General features: G+C 43.8%; 2 protein-coding genes across 2 annotated transcripts; both read right to left on the reverse strand.

The window, feature by feature from the left end:
- Positions 1–5,931: 5,931 nt before the first annotated feature.
- On the reverse strand, positions 5,932–10,894 carry LOC138585027 (uncharacterized protein KIAA0408-like). Its single transcript, XM_069657243.1, has 5 exons — positions 9,567–10,894; positions 8,414–8,749; positions 7,847–7,926; positions 6,851–7,757; positions 5,932–6,755 (listed from the first exon to the last, which is right to left on the reverse strand). The coding sequence occupies exons 1-5, from the start codon at positions 9,708–9,710 to the stop codon at positions 6,498–6,500; spliced, it is 1,725 nt and encodes a 574-aa protein (XP_069513344.1). The 5' UTR covers positions 9,711–10,894; the 3' UTR covers positions 5,932–6,497.
- LOC138585026 (microtubule cross-linking factor 3-like) lies at positions 9,756–20,706 on the reverse strand. The gene is made up of 10 exons (XM_069657242.1): positions 19,948–20,706; positions 19,013–19,237; positions 18,196–18,354; positions 17,981–18,046; positions 17,120–17,389; positions 16,646–17,026; positions 14,434–15,096; positions 13,994–14,300; positions 12,074–12,113; positions 9,756–9,837 (listed from the first exon to the last, which is right to left on the reverse strand). Exons 1-8 carry the CDS (start codon positions 20,704–20,706, stop codon positions 14,190–14,192), a joined length of 2,634 nt encoding a protein of 877 aa, XP_069513343.1. The 3' UTR covers positions 9,756–9,837; positions 12,074–12,113; positions 13,994–14,189.
- Between the last annotated feature and the right edge of the window lie 220 nt (positions 20,707–20,926).

Consider the following 20,926-nt stretch of genomic DNA (forward strand, 5'->3'; position numbering starts at 1 on the left):
GAGAAAGCAGGTCACTGGCACTGGCTTACCAATACATTAATCTACCTACAGCTACAAAAAAAGTAACTAAACCAATCCTAAACTAACCTTTTATCCTGTTTATGGTCCACCTTCTAAGTAAAGTGTTTTATTGTTCACTACATCTCTGTCTAGCATCATGGTGGCGCAGTGACATGTTGGCAATGTTGGTTTGTTAGCCTTACTCTTTACTAAAATCTCTAAACGTTTATACAGATTGTCTTTCATCTGGTGTATAAAATGTGTTAAATTTGTCCAATAATGTTGTTTTTGACCAAGAACCATTACAATCAAGAATCAGCAATGCTGTCTCTAGTGATAATTAGCAAATGCTAATAAGCTAACAAGCTAGAATAAGATGGAAACATGGCAAACAGCTGAGAGTGACATGTTGAGGCCTACACAAACACGCTATTAGCTCAGAAGAATATTATACATTGATCAACAAGATAGTACAATCTGAATCCATGCTGGCTGCTCTGTGAGGCTGTGCTAATGTTAGCTAAATGCCAATTCCTACATGCTAACTTGATAATGTTAATGTTGTGATTGTTATTGTCATGCTTAAGTTTTGTAGCACGCTACAAATATTTCCATCAAGAATCAGCAATAGTTTGGGTTTAGTGCTCATAGGCCAATACTAAGTAGCTAACAAGCTACAATAAGATGGCTAACATGTTAAGGGTTACCCTCTAAACTTAAGTACATTAATATTGTTACGTTCCATGCAGGAATTAACGTTTAGCTAACATTAGTTCAGACTGAAGACTTGTTGATCAATGCACTTTATTTCCCTGTGCTAAGAGTGAGTGAGTGCGTGTGTGTGTGTGTGTGATTCATATTGTTGTCAAGCTAACAAGTGTGTGTATGTGTGCATTGAGTTGTGTTTTATGGTCCATAGGAACTCTAAATTGAATGTGTAGTTCTATAGTCATGGTTGCGAGGTGCTCAAAAGATGGTAATGTCTGTCTACCACTTTTATACTAACTAAAATATATTGCTTTTTATCTGGCACTATAATCTGGTCAAAATGTGTGCTACTTTTCCACTTAAACTTTACCATCAAGTTTGTGTTTAGTGCCAATTAGCAAATTCTTTATAGCTAACAAGCTCAAATAAGATTAGGCTTACATTGGCCTCCATTAGGCTTACATGGTAACCGGCTAATAAACTTAAGCATGTTAACATTATCACGTTAGCATACATGAATAAGCATTTAGCTAACAGTACAGCCTCACAGAGCTGCCAGCACGGCTATAGCCTTGTTAGTCAATGCACTTCTTCCTCTCTGCTAAATATGTGTGTGCGTATGTATTTGTGAGAGAAGACAATGTTGGTGTGGGCAACCGGCCAGACAGTGGGCCCCGTAGTCGCTCCCAGCTGACCACTCCATTGAAACCAAATTAAAATTGGTCATTCGTCACACGATAAATAGACCACTATAGTCACCTCTGCCGGGCAACACCTGCTAATCCCCCGAGAGCACGCCGCTCTTGTTTTGAAAGGCGAGCCGCACGGGTTGTCTTTCAAAGTGGGGATATTTGGGCCCCATTCTATTTTAATGGAGAGGTCTGGAATTCTCAGGAGCCCTGTAGGGTCCTCCCGGCTGTCCTTGATGGTCCCACCTCTTGTACTGCCACACTCATCATCGGGCATTTGAGATGGCTGTTTCAATGGACGGACCCAGACACACTGACAGTTCGGACAAGTGGACGAAGATAGAGCGAGCAGGACCGTGACGCGAGCTGCAGTCCAACAGATGGGACGTTTTGTACTTTGCAGATAAAGTGGGTGAAAAATGGACGTGTAGAGTGGTAGGATTTAAGAGTACACCTACGGTTTAACAGGGTTGACCCCTAAATTCATAATTTAAGCCGTCAACAGTCCCAGTAGATCAACTACAGTTTAGAAATCCATCTTGTGCCTGTTATTGATGCAGCTGCTCAGATGAAATAGGCCCAGCAACTACAGCAGCTGTGCTAACTTGACCTCATTTAGTATCTTGTGTGTTATATAATAGAGAGAACTTCTCGCTTAATAGTTTTTTAATATCAGGTCTGATTCAGAGTTCTGTCCTCCACCCCTTAGAGAACATACGACACTAAAACATCATGACAAAGCTGCAAACAGGTGTCCATGTGCCCCAGCTTGTTTATGAAACCGTGCACCCTCATGTCCGGTGCAGGTGGATGCCAATGAGGGAACATCTCTTTAAAAGCAGAAGAAAAATGCAAACACTGTAGAACTTGAAAGTACACTCACATCAATGTTGTTTGAGACATGCAAACGTGCCTGGACTGTTAAGTTTTAACAAGAGAAAATGTTCTATATAATGCAAAGAGAAGGACTGGAGAAGCCTGTAAACCAGCTGTAAAACAGCTCAGTTTTCGGGTCGTCTGGTCCCCTTCATGTTTAACCTCCAAAACAGGGTGGTCCTGTCACTCTCCGGTTCACATTTTTGTGAGACACACACATACGAGTGGCAGTTAACCAGCTATTTTGAGTCTGCCTCAGTAGCCACTGACACATGCTGAGGATTTCAATGTAGACCCCCAAGCGCAGTTCCAGTGAATGAGCGGCTTGTCGGGAGGGAGACGCAGCGCAGGGGCAGAGGGTGCAGCGGCAGGGGACAGGTGGATGTGGGCGAGAAGAGGCAGGAAGGAGCATGAGATTCACACGTGCCTCAGACTACCAAGAAGACATTATGTCAGCCACCAGGGACTTGTTCAGACAGATGTAACCCTCATAATCACGCATGTATGGAACATGTATTGTTCTTGTCTACATGAATAGAGGCTCAGAAATCTGCCTGGTGATGCCCTACATGTTTCACATCATATATGGATATGGAAAAATACAGTATATTAGACGGTCTATGTTTAGATACTTGTTTCTTAAGGATTTGTACTATTCTAAAGCAATACATAACATATGATCAATCAGATTTCATCACAATAACTACATAGAGCTTTCTGATGTAAACTTACATGATTATTATTTTAATATTTGATAAATGCACTCATGATTGCGAGAATTAATTTTACGTTATCTTCAGTAAAAAGTTAGTAGTTTAAAATCTTTAATTACAGTATTAATATTTAGTTTTAAGTAAGTTAAGATATTTAAATCATTTCATTAGTGGTCTAATTTCGGCACCTGATTTGAGTTTATAAATCTAGGATACGCGAAAATGTCCACATACTTTAGAGTTATTGTTTTTTTTTATTTAGTATTTGGAAACCAAACATATTAACAAGAAAAATTGTAACAAATTAAACCACACACGTCAAAAGTTAAAGAGTCTTTTTTTTAGCCAGCTCAGTGTGATTGCTTTCTTGCCTGCTGCAACAAGTATATGCAGTAAGTATCTCTTTTTCCTGCTTATCCCTTCCTCTGGGATGAACCCAAGGGTGGCCCGCATTGGGTCCCTGGGTAGCTGAAAACGAAGTATCTTGTCAAAGACATCAAATATCCCCTTCCAAAAGTCTAAGAGAGGGCACTTCCAAAGTGTATGGTTTGCAGACTCCTCTCCACACTTCCTCCAACATGCACTTGTTTGACTGGAGTCTATTTTGTAAAGGATGTGAGGGGTCCTAAAGAATCTGTTTACTATTTTTATAAAGACGTGTTTTTTAACAGCTCACATTTTGCCTGATCACCAGAGAGAAAAAACACAGGTGTGACAAATCACACTAACGAGGCCTCAGCTCCATGAAGTTTCCCAGTGTGCCAGTCAGCTCGTTAGTGTATTAATTACACCTGCTGTGCAAGGGTCATATTTAAAACAGTGGCCAACCAAATCCAATACAGTTTTTAAACAGGTTACAGTTTCCTCTTTCCTCCTCTGTTGTTCATTTTCTGCAAACATTTTCTGTCTCTCAAGCAGAGATTGTTTTATTATTCATATGCTTTAATTACATCATGATGAGCTTTATGTATGTGTTGACCTTAATGTATGCTGGTGTCATCAATACCCACTTTTCCACCTAAGACAAGCAAAATAACTTAATACGAGTGGTTGGAAACTTAGTGATAACCATTGTGTCCAAGTCGTACACACACACACACACACACACACACACACACACACACACACACACACACACACACACACACGCTGTAGTATCTTGTTTAAAAGGGCATATCAGCACCCTTACGATGATGAAAGCCATGAGAGCTGTTGCTGCTTGCATCCTGAAGTCGTAAATAAGGCTTTTCAGCAGTATGCACAAATGGCAGTACATCTTCATTAATGTGTATTTGCGTGTTGGTTCAAGATTAAATCACATTGTTTTCACCGGCACTGAAAAGCACACAGTGAAGTTGCGTAATCCTGTAGAGAAACTCCTGGAAGTCTTCCGTGCCATGATGCGAAACTATTTTTTGAAGGGTATGATAACTTGATCTGCTGACGTCAGAGGAGCCATGGCTACAGTTCAGCTGTCTGCTCTTATGTTCCCTTTCTTTCTCTATTTGTCATCTGTCTGTCTCTGCTCTCATGAATAGCAGGCACAGCAGAGAACATGCTGTGCCAAGCCGTGCCATGCCGTGTCTGTCTGCAGAGAGTGTCCTCCGTCAGGGAAAAGGGAGTACAGTAGCAACCGGAGGAGACAAAATATACACCAAAGAGAATGTGACTCGTATACTTTATACTGTGGGTGATTTCACGCGGGCAGCAGCTTGCCAGGAGTTAGCGGGGGGCCTGATGAGGACACGGGAGTGATGGCCAACGGGACGCCTTGTTAAAATACCCTCATGTGGCCCAAGTAGGTGCCAACCTGTAAGATGGGCTCTCTTTTACACACACACACACACACACACACACACACACACACACACACTCACACACTGGCTGAGACAGGAAGAGGCAAGGCAAAGAAGAAAGAAGAAGCAGGAAACCAAGCTTAAGACCAGCAAGACGAGGGATAAAAACAAACATAATTTGACCCAAAAAAGTGCAGGAACTTGACTAATGGATACAAAAGATAAAAGGACACAGGTTTTTCCTTTAGGGAGCAAACGGAAACCCCAATTTGTGGACTTTTGAGTGATATTACGCGTTCGATATCTTATTGGGAGGCATAAATAGCAATAGGCAAGATGAAAGAAAGCGAAGGAGACAGAGAGAGGAACCAATGCCCCCCTCCCTCTCTTTATTTATACCCCCAAAGACAGCAGGCTAAGATTTCTGGCACCAAAACACACGTCACGCTTGCTATTTCTGTCTGAGGTGCCGCATAGCACCGAGAGGTTGGGTGACAGGGCTGAGGCATCGTGGGGCCAAAGGACTTCCGTACACCCACCCAGCCTTTACATGACATTTCACACTCTGGCCACCCCTGCCAGAAGAGACACGAGGCAAAAAATGTTTCTTTTGAGGAGAAAACTGAAGGTTATGTTTGTCTGTAAGGTTTGGCATTTCTTCTTGGAGTGTATGTGTGAAGCTGAGAGTGTGTGTTTCCTCGCTTTCACGGAGCAGGAAGTGTAAAGGAAGCCAGAGGTTAATGATGGGAGTCTTACGAGGCGAGAGTCAGTCTATGCTGCACGCTGGATAAGTTAACTGCGGAGTGAAGTATTGATGTACTTCACAACACTTTAATGTGATAATTTAATGCGATAATCCAGGCACTAAGTATAAATGAGCCTAAAAAACATTGTTTTTAGAGGAAATTCCTATTTTATTTTGGATTCCCTGAAGTATTCATGAGCCAGTTGATGTGTTGAAGTTGCTGGATAGTTAGCTCATTTGCAACCGCAACACCACTTGAGCTGCCGAAGCATTGGCATGCAGAGAGCTGCTGGTATCAGATATCCATAGGCTTGACGTGTAGTAAATCATCTGCAATACGAGCCATCATTAATGCAACAATACAATGCTGCAATAGAGAGACAGAGGCAGAGTCTTTACGTCAAAGCACTGTCATATTTATTACCAAGAAAAAAAATACATTAAAGGCATATCATAGTCGTTTGTCACAGCTGTTATTTGAACATCTTAAATATATTACTTTGACAATATGATACAGTAAAACACACTGTTGTTGACAGTAAGCAGGTTGCTGCTGGGAGCACAGTTGCGACTTAATCTCCTACTGTGTGGACAGGTTGAATTTGATTCAACATGCCCGCCATGAGGATCCAACACATGAGCATGCACCCTCAAACTAGGGCTGCATGCAAAATCTCATTTTACAGAAAACACCTGAAATTCAATACAAAAAAAGAGGAGAGCGGGTAACTTCACTGAACTGCAACAAAGCAAATTTCTGATGTGTTTGCAAAGGTTTGGCACAGAAGAAGCAAAAAGCCACAGCAACACTGGAGACTGTTGTGGATGTTATGGATATCTTGAACATGGCAAGATGACTTAAGCATTTGTTTGCAACGCTCTGAAAGCATTTTGTTAGACAGAAAAGTATTTACACAGAGATAAAGTTGTCCTGGAGTAAGGGAACAAGCTATGCTGAAATGAAAAGGCATCACATAATGACCGTCTCAGTCTGAAGAGAATATGAAATGATGGGCCGGTGTTTCAGAGCTGGACTTGGGGTTCTGGTCTTGGGGCTAGGAGGGCGAGTAAGGGGGCTTGGAGGACGGTACATTGGGCCGGATGGGGCCGTGATCCTGGCAGTAGGGGTGCGGCTGGCCCATCTGGAGGGAGGCCGCTGGTTGGCTGGCCGTGCAGGTCGAGAGAAACTCGTCTGAAGTTTGGCTGTGGACAAGTCGGCTGGGTTTACCTGAACAGAAACACAATTGGACACATCAGCTCGTACCACATATGTTAGAGTTTTGTTGGTTGTTTTTGTAGACTTAATGCTAACGCTAAACCTACCTGTTGTGGATCCTGTCTGTAAGTGCTGTGTCCTGTTCTGAGGCCGTAGCTGTACTCATGTTGGATCTCCAGCATGTCCAGCAGCTCAATAAGTCCTTCATCCCTCACTTGGCCACAACCTGGCACCTCCTGTTCTGCTGACCCACCCCTCTGGATCCTCTGAGCTCCAGAGGACGCACTTGAGACCTTGTAGTCCATTTTTGGCTCTGCATGTTGGGGCTTCCTTGATCTCTCGGCGTGAGCCAGTCCTCCATCTCTATCTGTCCCGCTGTTGGCCCTGGGTCTGATCTTTGGGCTCCCTGCTACCTGTGATCTCCTGTGGGACTGCTGGGGACTTGCATGGGACCCTTTAGCCCCGCTATAGCCTCCTCTGTGATCCTTGTGGTTCTGTCGACCAGAGTCTGATACTAAGCCCCATTCTTGGCTGGGCTCTATCTCCGCTGTCAGCACGTCAGAATCTGCTTGGCATTTCTGGTTAGACACGCGCACGGGCGCCCTGCCGGCGACTGCAGCGGCTCCCGCAGCTCTGCGCTGACAGCCAGGGGTGGGGGATTTTGGCTCCAGACCCTGATGGGTTACCACCCCAGATTCGGTGAGCAGTTTGCCCTCATTTTCCTGAAGCATGGCTCCGAACTTTCTGAGGACAGAGGGGCTGCTGCACTTCCTGTCTCCCAGAACGCCAACGCTAAAGGACTTCCTTTCTTGCGCAGGAGATTCAGCAGTTGCGTTCGGGAGCTGTGAGCGTAATTGTACAGCAGGAGCATCCCTTTGTCCAAGAGGAGGCTTAGCACCTGTGTTTTCTTTGTTGGGAGAACTCTCTCTGCGGGGGGAGTTCTTCATGTGAGACACCTGATTCTTCCTGTTCTGAGTCTCCTCAAAACTGCCCAAAAACTGCTCTTGGCCAAGCCTGAAAAGACAGTCAAAAACAGGATTAAAAGCTGGTTCTATCGCATTAAAATTATCTACAAAATGATCACAAATAAGTTACAATCTTACCGTTCATTTCCAGAACGTCTTCTCATCTCATCCTGGTTTAAAGGGATGTCCGGGCTCACCTTGATTGTGTCGCTGAAGCGCTGAGAGAGACAGGTAAAATATATTTATCATTATCAACCCCCACCCGCTGAATTCAGTGGCTTTAATTAGTCAGCTAAATAAGTGCGCTACTTGGGGATTGTTGGCTTGAATCCGTTTACTGTACCTTACCAAAACTGAACCTCAGCTGACCCTTGTTCATCACTCGATATAGCAGAACTATTCTGATCTGTACTGTAATGTTGGCAGCGCACATGGGTTTACATGTGGACCAGGAAACAGTTTAATGTCTCCTTGACTGCTTCGTCAGGTGTTCAGGAAGAGTTGGGATGCGGCAGTGAAAGTATGTGAAACTTACTCCTATCTGGTTGTGTAAGCAGACTGGGAGGAACCAGCGAACTGTAATCAATATGTCCCTGACTGATCTGCAGTTTGACTCATATTATGTCCAGCTATCTGGTTCCCTCAGATGTGCAGATGCCAACAGAATGAGGCATAAGGAAGGGAATTGATGACTTGATGACTTACCACATGGCGAGCTCCATTGTTCTTCCGGCTCACTTGCTTCCCCTGCCCCAAATAATCCTGCAATAAGTCCCCGATCTCTGAAACGCCGTTGGTATGGCAGTAGCCGTAGCCGTTCTGATGACTCACAGGGTAGCTGTACCCATTGGGGCTGTAGTTACAGGCGTCACTATAATGATGCGCTGCAGTTATAGCTCCAGAGGGATTCTTGCTGTGATGGCCGGGCACAAAAAGACTGTTGCCATTAGTCCCCAGGCCACAATCCAACTCGCTGCCATTTTTCGGGTTGTCAGGAGTGATATCATTGGCTCCTCTGCGCGCCTGAACTTCATTGTACAACTGAGAAATGAAAACAGAAGAATGCATTAACAACTTCCTGCTGATCCCGATTAAGTAAGTGTATTAAAATATTTTAATATAATTAGCTGCACCTCTACACGCACATGGTGTACCCGACCATGTGGGATACACTCATCAACAGGAGCTGTGTTTACACAACAAACAAGTCTTATAATTATCACAAAATCATTGCACGGACTAACCTATATTTATGATCAGCACATGTTATTCCAACGAGCATCTGTTTCCCACTGCAACCTTTAATAGTTCCCTTAGTATCCACTTTCAGTGTGCGTGTGTGTGTGTGCAGCAAGTCTGTCACTACCTCACGATTTAATTAGCTTGTTAACATTTGTCTGTATCATTGCTCCAACAAGGCCATGAGGTTGAGTCAGTAGGTGCGCTGCCAACAGTTTATTATGGAGTATGAGCACACGCACACGTGCAACACACACACATATTATGTCAATTAACACACACTCTGGAGATTACGAAAGCACTTCATAACTTGGAAACAAAACCTTTAACATGTTCACACACTCTTATTATTGCATGTGTGCGTGAAAACAGTTTCAGACTTGAATCTTTTGCACCTTTATTTGGATTGTTGTTAAACCAAACTCCAAAGAATTCCTACTATTGTATAATTTTTTGTATCTTAATTTTACCTCTGTATTTGTACCTCATTAGCTACAGTATTGTACAAAAGAGACCAAAAATGCACTGGTGTTTTTTTCCTCACATTATAAGTCAAGTTTTCAAAGACGAACGGGTAGCTTCAGATCATATTTTTATGGTCTGTTAAATCAAATCTCACCTCTTCGATTTTCCTCTGGATGTCCTGCAGCTGGTCCTCCCACTCCTGCATCTCTGAATCAAAGTTGTCCATCAGCTCCGGCCTCTCTGGCCCCCAACCGCGGCCACCGCGTTCCAGCCCACGCTCCAGATCAATGGCTGCCATGACGTGGGCCGTTCTGTACCCACAGGCCTTTTCAAATGGCAATTTCCCCTTTCTCCTGTTTCACTCTCTTGTCAGAGGTCAATGTCTGGTTGCCAGTTAGGGCAGAAGGATCGATGGCCTGGAAACACTATAACGACAAACACATGGGAAAAAGAGGGTTGGCATTCATGAGATTACAACATGCTGCTTTCAGATTAGTGTCTGTATTTCTGTCATTTAGCCCTACATCTGGTTTATTAGTCTTTTTCTTTGGACAAGTGAACATTTTTAATAATCACTGGCACCTAAATAAAGTTTTTTAGAAAATCAAAGCATTGAAGCTTTTTAAAATGATTGAATAAGGTTTTGTATTTACTCATCATGTTTGACAATTTCTTCTCCTACAGAGGTCAGATAATTACGGCCCTCTCCTTTTGCATTCTTCTCAGAAATTCGCAGGCATGTTGGTCTACCTATGCAGCACGTGTTGCATGACACCACTTTAAGAATTTAGACCCCTGGCCACTTTGACCTCCAGCTGGTCTCGTCACACCTCGTGATATGGGGGAAAAAATGAACCTCAGCTTTCAAAAACAAGGTCTAATTGGAAATTCTGCCATGTCATATCTCAATCTTTCCCTATAAATGTGGCTTGGTCAACATCCCTCAATGTCAAGTTGAGTTTGCATCCAAATCTGGGTTTCAGTTTTTAAAGCCCCTATAAATCAAACTAAGACAACCAGGTTCCGTTTGTTGTTGTTGTTCTCCTTAAATACAACAAGTACCCTGGTCGAAAGTGCCCGAATGTACCATCCACCTCCCTCCCACCTGTGATGTAAGAGTAGAGATATTAATAATCTTGTAACTATGCATAGTAAACTGGCTGCGTGGCCTGAGAGCATGGAGGGGAAACAGAGAGAGTGAACGTATAGTAGAGACAAAACAAAGTAAACGTTAAAAGTTTCGCCTAGCATAATAAAACAAATGAAAATATTTCAAAATAAAATGCTGAAAAATGTACGCAATTTAAAATGATCATTGGGTTAAACATGACAGCAGATTAACTAGAAGTTTGCTATTAATGTTGTCTACATTTTCATATAATTTTCATCAGCACACAATTAATTAAATATTATGTCGACCCACATGGCACTTAACCATGATAAATATCCATTACAGCTGCCTTTTACATAATAAGGAGCCGTCCTTACCTTGCTGAAAATAAAACTTTTCTCTGCCCTGCAGTAAAAATCCTCAGCCTGCTCTAGTGTCCGCGCGCTGTGCGCTCCAGCCTCTCCAACACATTCACTTCCCTCTGCGCCAAATTGTCAAGTCCCCTCTCGCCTCTGCTTCCCCCTGGCTTTTCCTTCTCTGTGTTACGTAAATCGCCGCGGACTGGATTTAAAGGGCCCCCTTCCTCTCGTCACGCCTCGGTGTCGGGGGTTAAGTCCGGAGCGTTGAGTTAAGGGGTAAACAACTTCTGTTCCAGCCGGGGTCCCCTGCCTTTATACCTCTCTACTGTGTTTACGTGGGCGCGCCATTGGAGCCAGGATCAAATATCATAATGTCAAATTTATTCCAGCATTTGAAGTCTCGATGGGACAACTGTCGTCACCAGCACCCCTGCTATAATTACTGGCGCTCACGGAGAGAGGGAAAGTGTTTACATAGCTATTTCAGCTGCCGCGACCTCTCGGCCAATGGGCTTCTCTGTTGCTACTCTGCTTTAGGACGCTTCGGCAGATTTTGTCTTGTGACCATGCCCCACTGCAAATCATTTTTCCAAGGGATGCCAAATGGGCGTGGGTGACACAGTGAGTACTAATGTGTCACGGTCAATAATATCTTTATTGAAGTTAGTCACGAAAAGGAAACTGCAAGGTGGATGCCTGGCATGGTTGGCAACATTTCAGCCATATTTAATGCTACACAACCAATGACATCTCAGCATTTGTGATGTTTCACAATACTATGTGGAAAAATGTAGTAAAATGCCAACTGATGCCGACTGAATATACAGCTCTAGATACCGTATACATAAGACAAAAATGTGTGAAAACTCATACAATGTCCTGAAATAACGCAAACCTGTGTGCATGATCTTGACTCATCCTGCCGCAGTGACTTCTGAAGACAGTTGCTACTGTTCATCTGCCACACCATCAATTACTAATGCCTGCCTCTAATCAGGGGTCCTGTTGGGAATTTAAAGGCCGCCCCCCCTCTCGGACAAGATCTAACATTTGGCACAGGACGTGATCATCAGAATTCCTTCCAGTTCGAAGCCTGGGATCATGAACATTATTCCTCCACCTGTTGTGTTCCCTGTCAAATCCTTCAGGAGTTAAGGAGAGGGATAAAAACAAACTGTATCCTGACTTTACCTTGAGACAACAACAGCAGGATGGTACAGCTAGTGTCGTTCTGAAAAACAAAGAGGAGGTGACCGCTGTCATAATATGTTACAAGAGAAAATATATTTAGTAACAAGGTTACACCAGGGCATACGGCAGCATGGAAAGGTGATTAAAGTTCATCCTGTGACCTTAACGCTAAAAGTAGCTAACCGTACATAACATCCATTTCTGAAACTTTATCTATCTACGGTATGAATTTGTAACCATAATCTCAATTTAAGGGCCATTTACTAGCTTTTCAGCACTTTCAGCTACATCTCACTGCCTTCATCAGGAATAGGGTTTATGTTCACCTTCCAGACCTAAAGAATTAGTTTGACATGTGGGAGATACTTTTGTTCACTTGTTGCCGAGACGAAGAGGAAAAGATCAATACCACTCTTACATAGGCTAAATATGAAGCTAGAGCCAGCAGCGGTTAGCTAACTTACCGTCCTAAAGCATAAAGAAATGAAGATGGAGGGGGAAACAGTTAGCCTCTCTCTGTCGAAAATGTTTCAAGAAATGTGCCTTGCAGCACATATAAAACTCACTTATTAACATGTTTTATCTGGTTTGTTTAGTCCTTGTTAAAAACAAAATGTAAAAACAAAAGCCAGGCTAGCTGTTTTCCTATGCTTCCATTATTTTATGCTAAACCAAGCTAATCAGCTGCTGGGCTAAGCTTCACACAGACATGTGAGTGGTGTCAAATTTGTAATCGAACTCTGTACTGGATTTCCCAAAATGTCAAAATAGTACTTTAAGACTGACATTGTATCAACATGAAGCCAACGTAAATGAGAGGCCCTCAAAGTACTCCAATAGTTGAATATATTTAGTCACAGTAACGCTTCCTGAGGGAAATACATTTTTAGAAACATCTAGAATTAAAACTATCAGTTATTCCACATATTCCCACTAATGCCATTTTCCTCTGATGTCAAGCCCTGGGAGGGCAGCTCAAACACTGTTAATATGTTATTCTGCTGTGTTCAAGGTTTGCAAATCAAATAAACATAAACAACATATTTGATCACTCATTAGGGATAGACAAAAACTAATGTTAGCATTCAACTACTTCCTAGCTAACATTACCACTTGATACTGTTACACAACATTGTAGGAATGCCATAAATTCAAAGCTTACTGTTATGTGAGCTAGCTAACAATGTAGCTACCTAACGGTCATGTTAGCTAGGAATTGGTTGAATGCTAATGTCAGCTGTTGTGACTTATTTGTCCGTCCCTAATACGTTACCATAATGTTGTTTTAGCTTGAATCATGGCTCGATGCCCCTCCAGACTTTCACTCTCCATTGTCTTTTTTGAGTTGCTCAATAAAGGAATGAATTGGTAAATGGTCTGCACTTAGATAGCACTTTGAGCACTTTTACACTACATGTCATATTCACCCTTTCACACTCACATTCACACACTAATGGCAAAGGCTACTATGCCAATCTCCAGTCAGGATCTATGTCTTGCCCATGGACACTTCAACATGTAGACAGCAGCGGTCAGGGATCGAACCGCCAACCTTCTGATTGAGAGACGACCAATTTGTTTTGTCAAATTCCCTCAGAATATAAGATTTGCTAAATTGTAATACAGCAATATGAGATTAAAAAAGATTTCAGCATCCTCTGAATGTGACGGTACATCAGAGGACAATTGCCACTGTGTGAAATCACTATGGTGTCTTTGTTGATAGCTGTCATGCAATAATCTTTCCTAAACTAGACTGGACAGTTTAAAACACTGAAAAATAATTTTAAAGTCATTTGTTTAAATGTATTTTAGAAGTGAAGCATATATTTATTACATTTATAAAAGTACTGGCTCTAGTATCAGCTATAGGTTCTGGCTTGTTACTCTTTCTTAAGGCACTAATATGTCATGACTCACCTTCTTCAGGAACTGATGTGGTCAGTGTTGTGTTATGGGTAATGTAGACTCCAGTGTTGAATCTAGCCACTCTTTCTTGGCAAGTGCTGAGCTTTTCCTGTGCTTTTGGTTACCTTGGCAACAAATGATGCGGGGAGGAAAAAAAATCAAAAGAGCAAAACAAACAAGGGATGATGTGAATTAAGGGAGGCGTACATCACAGGACGAAGAAAAGAGTAAAAAGAAAGACTAGTTTAAAGATGGTGGCGTAAGAGAGGGATGAGAACAACACGAGAATGAGGATGAGCAAAATGATCGGCTGGAACATCTGGAGTGACGAACCGTAACAAATGAGAAACAAAAGGTTGGATTAAGTGAGAAAAAGAGAACAGAATCAGAGTTATAGTTTTTAAGACATATCACACGGCACCGTGAAATTCATTTTTAATCTTTTAACTCACAGACAGCGGCTCGTCTGTCTCCCTGTCCTCCAGCCTCGGCACTTCCAGTCTGTCGATGAAAGCCTGCAGTTCTTTTCTAAAGGCCTTCATCTGAGCGTTAATGCGATACAGCAGCTCATGTTCTCTGATCCTGCCCCCATCATCCTCTGCACCGTCCTCCCCTCCTCGCCCAAACATCAGGTCCCCGTTTGACACATAGACCCTCGCCTCTGAGATGACTGTGGCCGTATCAGCAATGAGCCGGTCGATGGTGCGAACGAGCCTCTCGGCTTCCACGCGGATGTCGATCATCTGCTGCCTGTCGCGCAGGCTGCACCGACCACCAGGCAGGAAGCGGGCCAAGGCAGAGGAGGCGGCACCCTCAGGACCAGGGGGGGTGTAGAGGCCCCGCGTGGGCGTCACGCAACGGCTGTTGCCGTTATTGTTTCTGACCTCGTCAGAGTCACTTTCCCCACCCACAGGGCCCTCACGTTTACGGTGCGGTGGGAGGAGGCGAGAGGAGGTGGAGTCCTCGTCACTCTCTCTGCGTCCACTTGTGGCCCCTCCGGCATCACTGTCTGCGTCACTGTCCCGCGGGCTGGGCCGCAGAGAGAGGTGGGAGGCCAGGTCATAACGCTGCATGTTGGAGAGGAGCACTCGGTTCTCATACTGCAGCTGCATCACCTGAATAAAGACAAAGAGAGGAACAGTAATAACATGTTAGTAGAATCATAATGAGCAAAGGTTTAATAATGAGACCTAACTGGCTACGCTAACGAGAAGGCTCACATTTGGTCACCACAGCTCTGGTCCTATTGGATGGAATACCATAACATTGTGCCCAGATGTTCATGTTACTCAGTTATTCCTACTGATTTTGGTGATCCTCTTCCTTTAAGGCGACTATGAGTTTACAATTTACTGTTTGAGGGAGATGTCTTGACAATTATTGACTAGACTGCTACAAAATTTGTTAGATATTCATGTCCTTCTGAAGATGTATTGCAATAAATTTGGTAATCCTTCAACTTTTTTATTACCAGGTCTTCATTTCACTTTTTCATGACCTAGTTCTTGCAAATGTTACGAATACCCTTTGCTGTAGTTTGTGTTAATGCTAATTATCAAGAGATAGCATGCTAACACACTAGGGCTGAACAAAATATCATTTAGCCCACGTGCTACAGTCACATTGCAGGATGTGCAATAGTAAAGCAAATTAACAAACAAGCTGCTACTTTATTGTTGCTTGCTGCAAAAGGAAAACTCGCCATTTTCTGGTTTTCCGTGACTTATCTACAGGAAAAGTCTGTCTGTTATCACATTAGTGCAGCTCTTTATGACAGCACAGAGTGAACTGACCACTGTGCTGTCTCCTGCCTGTAAACTGTAAACAAGCACGCAACGCTGCTGCCGTCACAGATAATGTCGGCGGGATGTTTGGGGCAGACACGAGAGTATTCCCGTTATCAGCGGCACCTCTTCCTGGTGCTGGCTAACGCTGTGGCCACATAAAAGGACTGTGGGAACCCGCTGCAGAGTGTTTACTTTTAGTGGCTTCATCTGCAGCACACACATAGTGTGAGGTCGTATGTGTGGTAAAAGTTTGTCTAATTTGTTTTGTGAGAAGAAAATACACTAAAAAGTCCCCAATAATAAATAGGATGATTGTTAATTGTTTATATTGACATGAAAGTATGGTATCATTTACTGTATTATATATTGCAAAACAAAAAGTGAATGTGGCAATGTCATTTTTCCCCAATATCATGCAGCTCTATAACACACTAAAGTTGGATGTTATGTTAATATTTTTCCCAGTAAGCTTAAACTTGTTAGCTTTAATAATGTGAGCCTGTTAGCATACTGATATTAGCACTTAGCTTAAAGCTGTGGCTAAGTACAGCTTCACAGGGTTGCTAGCATGGCTGTTAAAAAGGGTCATAATTTCTGAAAATGGATTAAAGACATGAACAGCCATAGCCTCTACATGCTAACACACTAAACTAAAATACATTCAGTACATCTTAATACATTTTCAATAAATAATTAAGGTACATTTAGCATGTTGACACACTAGCATTAGCATTTAGCTAAATGTGCTGTTAAGCTACACTATGCTACTCTACAGCAACAAACTCTCACACCTATCCTTAAAAATGAGACATTATATAAAGATTTTCATGAGTCAATAATAAAAATAATGTCAATATAATCAATGAGTTTGTAATACCTTGCCACTTAGGTCATTGATCTGTAGCCTTGCTGTCTTTAGCTCCTCCTGCAGGGCTTCTACCTTTGCTCCATCAATCCCCGTACCTCCTGCGCCTCCTCCCCCATGCCTGCCACCTCCCTCGTGCGTGCCCGCTTTGAACCGAAGCTTGTTCAGCTCGGCAGTCACTCTCTTGTTTTGATCTTCAGCATCAGCTAAGTTCCTCCTCAGCAGCTCTGCCTCGTCCTCCACCAGCTGCAGCTGCTGTCTGAGCTCCGTCAGGTCGTCCCCGAGGCCTCGCCCTGTGCCCGACCCACCCGTAGCTCCAGATCCAGAGCTTCCAGCACCCTCTCCTTCACCACGGAGGTCGTCAAGCTCGGCCCTCAGACCACGGTTCTCCACCTGTGGGGTTTAGGGAGGAAAGCTCAAAACTCACATGACTCCCACTGGGTTAATATCCCCTTAATAGCCCCCTATAGCAAGACCTGCCCTTACCTCCAATTCAACTATTTTCCTCCCCAGGATGTTGGCCTCCTCCTCAACTAGACGTAGCCGTAGCTTCAGCTCCGACTCACGGGTGGTGGGTGGACCCCCCGCCTCACCTTTAGGATGGGTGCTGTCCAGCTCACCATAGAATGAGCGGTACTTCTGCAGCTCTTGCTCCAGACGGTCCTTCTCTTTGTCAATCTTGGCCGTCTTCTTTCTCATGAGCACCGCCTCCTCTTTGATCAAAGCAAGCTGGCACTTAAGGTCCTCATTGTCCTCCTGAAACAGAGATGAACACAGACTGTACTTACAGTAAAAGCTAAAAGTGCATTTAAGTGGAAACAGATAAAACTTAATCCTGAAGTTCACGCGGTTGGTCTCTGCAATACGACAGGAAGGATTTAAGATTAAAGAGAAGATTTTGTCCCACAGTCTTTTTAAGCCAAAAGGCTTTTTCGTTGGACCACGAGTATGTTTGACGTCTGCAAACGCTTAAGTAATTACTGGAGCTCTGCAAACTCTCAGCTTCTTCTTTCTTCCTTCAAATGACTGGCACACTTGCCTTGACCTGCTGCAGCCCGAGGTGAAACGCAAAATGTTTGACTTAAAAACATCACATAAGGATGTGAGCAAGCCCTGCAGGATTTATGTTCGCTTAAATAAGTTTTATTGATGTCTGGAAATAATGATTGGCAAAATGGTCAAGGGAAAAGTCAATTACTCAAAGATAAGATCGCACAGTGAGTGATACAGGGCAGCAGATGTTCCTTAGAAAGATAGTACAACATTTTCTTCATCACTTTGGGCAATGTGATTTTTCATGTAGGAAAAACAGAAACATTAACATTGTTAGAAGATGATTCCTCTCACCTCTGTTGGAGTCTGTGCTGATTTTCCTGTCTTCTGAACGTCCTTGCTTCCTCTTCTTTTTTGAGACTGATGGAGGACAGAAAAAAATTGAGATTACACCCGTTTACCTACCATTGCCCACTTTGATTTTTGATGGTTTATGGCTTTTTGGGGCTGAAATTGGTCCAAAATGTAATATTTTTAGAAAGTGGCATAGACAGATGTTAGAAACGTACCTCTTTGGTTTTGTCAAGTTCATTCTGCAAGGCTTGTTTGGTCACTTCCACCTCAATGAGTTTCTGTCTCAGTTTTTCATTCTCATCCTCCGTCTTTGTCCGTTTCTCCTCCACCTTTTCCAGCTCGTGGTGCAGCCTCACAGACACGTCCTTCGCTACCTGCATTGATTCAATGATGTGAGAATATAGTTTTAGATTTTCTTTACTCCAACTTAGTGGTTTTTTCATGTTTTGTCTGTACTTTTAATAATGTTTTTAAAGGAGAAATTTGCCCCGGGAAAAAGCCAGCGTCAGTCAAAGCTGGTGTTCTCTGTAATTGAAAGAGTCAATAATATTTGAAATTGGCGCCATAGCTGTGGAGAAAGTTGTACATTCAGCTTGTGGTCTCACCCGTCCTCTGAAAGGAACGGCCCAGTGAGAGACGCTGGAGTGAAATACTACCGTTTGCCGCAGGCAATGCCTCAGAGCGCTACAGAATCAGAAATACGATGAGAATATTCCAGTGGATCGTCTAAAACATCTTTGTAACTGCAGTCTACATTTCAAACCTGACAATTTTGAACGAGACATGACATCGGAGGTGGGCGATTGAGGAAGTGTAGTTTAGCAAGCTCCCTGGCCTCCGCCAGATGACACGTTTTACGTAGTCTGGCGGAGGTTTTTTCAGGGCCCATTGGAGAAGCGGATAGCGTCCTCCAAAGGCACAGAGCCAAATTCAGAGTCAAACCTACAAACATGGCAACATGCTTGCATACCCATTCATAAAAACTGTACCCAGTCACACAGACAGTCTGGCCCCTTCCCCTCCCCTCCGTACCTTGAGGTCCTGCTCCAGACTCCTGAGCAGCTCCTCATCGATCTCTCCCGTCTGGGCGTAGCGCAGCCTCTTCCTCTCTGCCTTCCTCAGACGGTACTGCAGGATCCGGCAGTTTTTATTGGCCCTCTCTAGCTCACGCCTCATCTCCTGCAGCTGACAAGTGTCCTCTTCGTAGAACGTGTCTCGCATCTCGTCCATCTCGGTCCTCATCTCCTCAATTTCACACTGGTGGGTGCACAGCGGAGATTGTGTGGCAGTTATGAATTGGGTTAAGATTCAGACTAGCAGTGGCTCTTCTCTGTTTTTTATGGTTTTCAGAATCTGTCTTTTTACTCCACGGATGGAGTAATGGATGTTTTGGACTTGAGCCAAATGCAGTTAACTTCACATACATGTTCATGTAGGAAAAAACACAATCATATCTGAATTCAAATGTATTTGTTGTGCTTTTACTGGATGTGAACTTTGTCTTCATTACTATCTTTGCTGGAGATACTTCCTGCAAATGCCAATATGGCACACACAAACATGCAAATCCAAGCTCCTGGATGTCCCTCATTTAAACACGATATCATTGATCCTAGCAGATCAATACCAATGTGATCAATAACCAATTAGTCATCTCTGGCCTGTGATTTTCTAGTTTAGGTCTTGTGTTTGTGTTATGAGAAGAAATTGGGGGATGTTCAACAGACATGTCAATTGATTTTTGCTGATATTTACAAATATATATAAAGCATTAGATTAAGTCCAGAGTAATAAGGCTTTAAATAGCCTACAAAGATCCACCTTCCTAATATAACAAATGTCATCTGTTTTGCACTGAGACTTTAATTCTGGTCACAAAGCTTTTTGTTTTTTTACCAGCCTTATCTCAAACAACTCATAAAACGACAGAGCACCACCATACATAGAAACAGTTATACATAGCATACCTTAAGATCTTCATTTTCCTCAATCAGTCTCTCCATCTCGTCTTCAAAGGCCTGGTCCTGGTCCAGGTCCTGCTGTGTCACGGACCCCGCCTCTGTCGCCTCTGCAGCCGGCTCCGGCTCTCCCACAGCGGCCTCCTCTGTCCCCATGTTTTCCGTCTTGGTTTGCATCTTCGCCCCGCGTCTTTTCAGTCTTTTCTGTAGATGAAACTGGATCAATTCAGCCTGCAAGCATCCTCCCCTCCACAAACCCAAACCGAGGCCCGGGCCGCAGCCCACCGACACGCCGCTCTCTTCTCCGGCTGTCCTCCCTCTTTCCTCCGCTTGAGAGGAGGAGGAGGCTCTGTCCGGCAAAAAACGCTGGGAGGGGTCGGATTTAAGGCAAGGCAGGCGTAGAGTAGAGCGACGGGCCGGTGATGATGGATCTATCGGATCATCCTCGACAGCATCCGCCCTGTTTGCTCCGACTACACCAGCTTCAGCACCATCCGGGTGAACAGCTGCTCCGCCGCGGCGCTCGCGCTCCCTCTCACTTCCGTCTGTGGACCTCAAAGACTCGTTCACCCCGGTGTTTCGGCTCCTTCCCGCGGGAAGAGGAGACCTGGACCGCCCTGGGTGTCTCTGAGCTCGCTTGGTTGCCCGTTCCTGGGCTGTAGCCGGTGAGGGAGCCCGGTGCTGCCTCCTCTTCCTCCTCCCTGCGCTATTGTCTGCTGATGTTGACGATGAAGGAGGAGCTGCAGCGACGCCGGTGGCGGGCTTCATTTTCAGCTCCACTAGAATAAACTTTAAAAACAGGCTAAAATTCGAATTGTTTATTGTAAGTTAATAGGAAAAAGACTGTTTCGAAGTTCAACATTTCATTTAATTCAACCGTATCCGGGTGTTCACTATATTTAACATTCAAACAACTACAAAGTTTCAACTTCCGTTTAAAAGCCACAAGGTGTCGCTTTCCTCCACATGCCTCCTCCTCCTCCTGATC

Source organism: Semicossyphus pulcher, unplaced genomic scaffold (assembly GCF_022749685.1).
Source record: "Semicossyphus pulcher isolate SPU_LCO1_2020_fin unplaced genomic scaffold, fSemPul1.0.p SCAF_11, whole genome shotgun sequence".
Classification (NCBI taxonomy): Eukaryota; Metazoa; Chordata; class Actinopteri; order Labriformes; family Labridae; genus Semicossyphus; species Semicossyphus pulcher.

Bases quoted from the DNA above. Each gene is read 5' to 3' on its own strand.
- LOC138585027 (XM_069657243.1), bottom strand. From the start codon at position 9,710: ATGGCAGCCATTGATCTGGAGCGTGGGCTGGAACGCGGTGGCCGCGGT. The intron at 8,750-9,566 runs GTGAGATTTGAT...TTCATTTCTCAG, and splicing joins TCCAGAGGAAAATCGAAGAG to TTGTACAATGAAGTTCAGGC. The intron at 6,756-6,850 runs GTAGGTTTAGCG...GTTTCTGTTCAG, and splicing joins ACAGACAGGATCCACAACAG to GTAAACCCAGCCGACTTGTC.
- LOC138585026 (XM_069657242.1), bottom strand. From the start codon at position 20,706: ATGAAGCCCGCCACCGGCGTCGCTGCAGCTCCTCCTTCATCGTCAACA. The intron at 18,047-18,195 runs GTACGTTTCTAA...GTCCTCCATCAG, and splicing joins AACTTGACAAAACCAAAGAG to TCTCAAAAAAGAAGAGGAAG. The intron at 15,097-16,645 runs GTATTACAAACT...GTCTTTATTCAG, and splicing joins TCAATGACCTAAGTGGCAAG to GTGATGCAGCTGCAGTATGA.